This window comes from Anopheles aquasalis, chromosome 2 (genome assembly GCF_943734665.1).
Source record: "Anopheles aquasalis chromosome 2, idAnoAquaMG_Q_19, whole genome shotgun sequence".
Taxonomy (NCBI): domain Eukaryota; kingdom Metazoa; phylum Arthropoda; class Insecta; order Diptera; family Culicidae; genus Anopheles; species Anopheles aquasalis.
In genome coordinates, this window is record NC_064877.1 from 2,210,001 (window position 1) to 2,215,000 (window position 5,000).

At 41.2% G+C, this 5,000-nt stretch overlaps 2 protein-coding genes across 6 annotated transcripts in view; one reads left to right on the forward strand and one right to left on the reverse strand.

The window, feature by feature from the left end:
* The window catches only part of LOC126572098 (tubulin-folding cofactor B-like), a 6,990-nt gene extending 5,527 nt beyond the window's left edge, over positions 1–1,463 (reverse strand). The window contains exon 1 of the mRNA XM_050231148.1: positions 1,296–1,463. The gene's annotated coding sequence lies outside the window, so the exon portion shown is untranslated. The remainder of the gene's footprint in view (positions 1–1,295) is intronic.
* The window catches only part of LOC126572073 (tyrosine-protein phosphatase non-receptor type 9), a 14,028-nt gene that overhangs the window by 5,870 nt on the left and 3,158 nt on the right, over positions 1–5,000 (forward strand). For 2 of the 5 annotated variants that reach the window (XM_050231104.1, XM_050231105.1), the window contains exon 4: positions 4,010–4,218. In XM_050231104.1, the coding sequence (XP_050087061.1) occupies positions 4,010–4,218 (209 nt within the window). Of the gene's footprint in view, positions 185–220; positions 501–4,009; positions 4,219–5,000 lie in introns of those variants that run through there. The other 3 variants (XM_050231108.1, XM_050231107.1, XM_050231106.1) reach the window with 3 other exon arrangements.

Below are 5,000 nucleotides of genomic sequence, written 5' to 3' on the forward strand. Positions count from 1 at the left end.
GTTGTTTTTTCTTCTAAAACTGTGTAGTTAAATCGCTGGTAGTGGTAGTAGTGTTGCCGGTAGGAAATACTGGCGCGACACCGCTAAGCCGGTATCCCATTCGCGCAGCCAGCCAACCCACCGTTAGTTGATTGGCGTAAAGGTGGTCGAACAGTTCGCGGCGTTGCGCTGCACTGCGCTTGTGGTACGTCATAATTCTAGCGGTAGCGATTTGGCCTTGTCGCGGTGTCACCAGCCGCGTATTATCTTTATGTGTGTGGGATCGCGGAGAGTTCGTGTTCAACAGTGTGTATGTTGGGGGAAGTGATTGATTGAAACACGCGGCTCATTGCTCACATATGATATTGTGCTATAGGTTGCCAGCCGCGTGCTCGTGCCATCGTGCGTTCACCGTACTGTGATCAGCGGAAGTGGTTCTATATACGTTATCTGACGGAATGCTGCTTTAGCTTCGTTAGCCGATGCAATTCACGCGGCAGACTACACAACATTCAACTCAGGCAGGCAAGCTATGCTCAGGAATCCTTCACCTGTTATTCCAAAATTTGTGTTCGGTCCACTTTTAACGTACCAGCCACGAAAGATCATTCTTAATTGGCCTTTGAGTGTGCCGTTCTGATTGAACAGTTCCCTGTTTGTTTCGTTTGGTGTGTAGCTCTAAAGAAGGAAACTTGCGATCTCACCATATGTGATGTCATATGATCGCCTAAAATCTCTGTTGCTGTTCTTAAAGCTGAACGAGAATCGAGCGAGATTTTCTTCTACACGTGGTAGCCAATGTTGTTTTCGTTAGTTAGATCGCCGTGAATCGTAAATATAGTACTCGCAACATCGCAATAACCATTCATTTGTCTCTTAATAATTGCGCATCAAACGTGAATCGCACGCATGCGTCAAGTTCCCATTCCATACCTGACTTATTCGCACTATGCTATGCAAAGTAGGTTATTAATATTGTCGATGTCAATATTTTGGAACAATGCATTCATATATATGCATTCTAGTAAGCTTTTTGCTTCTTTGCTTAGTTTATATACGTATCTGAGAAGATATGCTGCTTATAAACATTTCAAATCAGATGCGCTTTGCTAGATCTTTCCTAAAAACGATCGAGAATGTAGTCCATCGCTATTGAATGAAAAGAACGATTGACGATCATCAAATTTCACTATCTTAGTACACAGGGAAAGCGAAGCTAACGGTATGTCGATTGTAGTTGTGGATATTTGGCAATGGACGGCACGATGTTAATCCTTATTTGACAATGCTTGATGACGCATACATGCATTACTCACTCTTAACCGATCATCCCACGGAGTTGATTGCCGACGAAAGTACGATAGTGTCATACACTTTAACTGAAACATCCTTTGTATGCTTTTAAATATTTAAAATACAGTTTCACGTAAAACTATTGAGTTCGAAAAGAGCACAATCCACCAAACTGTTTGTCCAATCAATCAGCAATAATGTGACCATCCGGCGCCCATCTCCCTTACTCGATTGTTTGTGAAAGTATAATTTTAGCATTTCATCTTAGGGACAGTATGAAGCACGTTGGTTTTTTTGTGGTGTTGGTTCATTCATTAATCGCGCATGCGTTTTGTAGACCCAATTGTTTCCTCGTACCCTTGTGTGCGTGGCGCGACAATTGCGCACGCGTGCTCTATGCTTTCCCCTTGGATTCGGGATACAAACATATTAGCAGACACACACGAGAATGTGCGCCAGGGTAATTGTGCAAGCGGTGAGCAGGGATGTTTTCGCGGTGTCAAAAACAACCCTTAATATTTTTGTCAGTTACTGATTGTGCACAGTACGGTCGGCGTGAGACTCGTCGTGTGGGATTGTGTGAAAATATGTGGTTTAGTAACGGTTTTTGCGGATTGTTTGACTGAATTACTTGAGCAAAAGTACGCTACAGCGAAAACAGTAAACTAGATCGAAAGTGTTTGCAAATGTTCACCCCTTTTTCCGGCGAAATGTCCTGCCGAATGGTTGAGCAAAGGTAACCGAGATGGTATCTATGGTTGTACATCTGCGTAGTTGCCGTTGATGCTGTCGATGCAGCATATATTAGTGTGGAATCGGTTATGGCCGATTGAAAATCAATGACGAAATCGCATGGTGTAAGAAAAAAAAGGTTTTCTCACCTGTGATGTGTTTTAGATGAAAGTTGTGAGCACATAGCATAAGAACACAGGCAACGCTGCAGCTAGGAATAATCGATTTTCTGGAGTCGAGTACACCATAAACAAGGATAATGTATCCTTTCGTTAACTTAAAGTTGTGATATTGCATGTGCGTGATGCTAAACGTGTTGTTTCCTAAACTTATTTTCTGCTTTTTTGCTTTGAAATAAGAAATTTGCGGAAAGTGTAGTTGAATGGCGAAAATAGTCGCTATGTGGTATTTCTAAATGTGTAATATATGCTGCATAATGTGCGTACATGTGCCTGTATGCGTGTTTGTACACACAGGTGTGCTAGGTGTTGTGATTCATCTTGTACTCTATAAAGGACATACATCCTCAATGTTTCTTAAAAATAGACCCGTGTGTTCTGTGACCTTGTTGCCTAATTCGTTTAGGTTAGCAACAAATTCTATTCCTCTCGATTCAATGTGATGATGATAATTCCAAGATGGAAATTTACTTGTTGAAATGAACTTTATATAACACTTTATAGTTGTGAAATGCTAATTGAAGGATACGAATGTGTGAAGTGATGCAGGGAATTTTCAAACCATGTGACCCCGTCACGAAAGACAATGAAACTGTTCCACTAATGCAGCTTAAGAAAAACTCGTTTATACAATTTTCTTATGTTGGTGGTATCATTTCTCGAATTCATATCGAATTGCAAACTATGTCCTTGTTCAAGGACAGGGTTTGATTACTGATCAGTGTATGTGTTTTTATTTTTCAATTGAAAATAGGTCAGTCGCAGTAATCCTTTTTACGTCTGAGTTTATAATGTAGACGAAAGAAAAAGTTTTGTGATCAGAACGCGATATGGAGGTGGCATTTTGCCAAACTACGTAAACGCTGGTTAAACCTCTGATACAAGGACAAGACAAAGTGCTTCACATCCGCTGCCGGCTAGCCGGGGAAGAGATCTGTATATTTTTAGCAGAAATGTTCGTTTTACCAAAAAAGTCCATGCAGCGGGAACGGTTTCGTCAATGAGAACGGACAAATTTTCTCATTTCCAAACAATATCATCACTTTTCTCTCGTAAATGGGGATGAGTTTGAGCTCAGAATTTGGTCGAATAAATGAAAATTGCGTTATGATACAGCTAATATCAGATAGGACGCATGCATGTTTGGCAAAAAAGGGGAGTGAGGCAAGGCCGGCGTCCCTTGTGCACCGCCATAGAAACTAAACACACACCAAAGAAAAGTTGGATTCACATTTTCACTAACACCGCAATCCCCTCGCTCCGGAACAGGAATGAGTCATTTTGCGTCCTTTGCGTGGCAATTGCGGATCCTTTCGTGCCACAGGAGTTGTTTTTTTCCCCTACAAATACGACATTGTTCAATAATGTGTTTGGTTCATAGAATTTATGATGGAAACAGGAGTATCCTTCCAAGTATTTGCTTAAGATTATATCAATAAGCAATGCTAAAATGATGATTAAACGGTTAATAGATTGGTACTTTCTCCGTTTGTATTTTATTTACATTAACTTTATTGATTACTGCGGTTGGCTATCTACAGAATGGAGCAAAATTCTAACACAAACCTCGTTCGTTCTTGGAATTGTGTGTTTAAGATATCTTGCAATCTACATTTCTATTGTTTGTTTCGAGCAATTCATGCTGTTTACTTGTGATACAATCCCTGCGCTCAAGTGCCGCGCATCCACACACGATGGTCTTGTCACTATCAAGGAGCGAGGGAGTTGGTGATTGCAATTTGCTTCGTGACTTCGTCATAATAAAATATATATTAAAATAATTGAATAGTTTCTTAATTTTTGTTTGTTTTTTTTTTTCATTGCAGGGTGGCTATCCGGCACGCTTGAAGAAAGTTCTTATCGTTACGGCACCGCTGTGGTTTAAAGCTCCATTTAAGATTCTTCGGCTGTTTGTAAGGGAGAAATTGCGCGAACGGGTGTTTACTGTCTCAATACCACAGCTGAGTCTGCATGTTCCTCGAGAGTCTCTTCCAGTACGATTAGGTGGTACGTTAGAAGTCGACCATTCCTCATGGTAAGCATAAGTTCCTTGAACCCCGTTGGGATATCGTATCGTTTTATGTTTAGTTTTGAGTGATACGGTATGTTTAATAGCACGCGTGTACCGTGGATGATGCGTTATCCTGTTCCTATTGACTGTGTCTATAGCATTAAAGGGTTGGTTTGTGTGGTTTAGGCTTTACGAGTCCTTGGCATAAACTATGTTCCTTATGGTTCGACGGATCACGATGTGTGTTCGTTTCGCTCGCATTTTCGCTTTGTATAGACAATGGATGGCGTCTAACTTTCGACAGTGCTAAAACTACTGTTTTTCCACCATCTCCTTACCTTTGCATAAAAATGGACCTCTCCTTCCGCAGGATGCACAAATCATACAGATTCTGGGTGTTGGACTGCGTCATTTATTGTGCATGCCAAGTTTAAGGTAAAACGACCAAAGCCTTTCTATTCCCACTTAGCGACATTCCATTACTACCAACTGGACACCACCTTATCGCGCTATCACATTGGCTATCATAAATATCGAACACATACACACATCGTATTTTTACTTTCCGCCGCAAACAGTAAACAGAAGATTATCAATACGGAATTCGGTCTACGCGAAAGCCGAATCGTGGTTTGATTAGTACCTGCCCTGAGTCCGTGATAAGCATTTGCCCTAGTCACAGTTCCCCGGCTACTCCCTGCGCTGTGTCTAGTGAGTGTACCAATCGATTTTGGTTCGATTGAAATGAAACGAAGGTCGACGAAGGTGCTTAAAGTGTTTCGTTGTTCGTTTGCATAAGTTCCTTC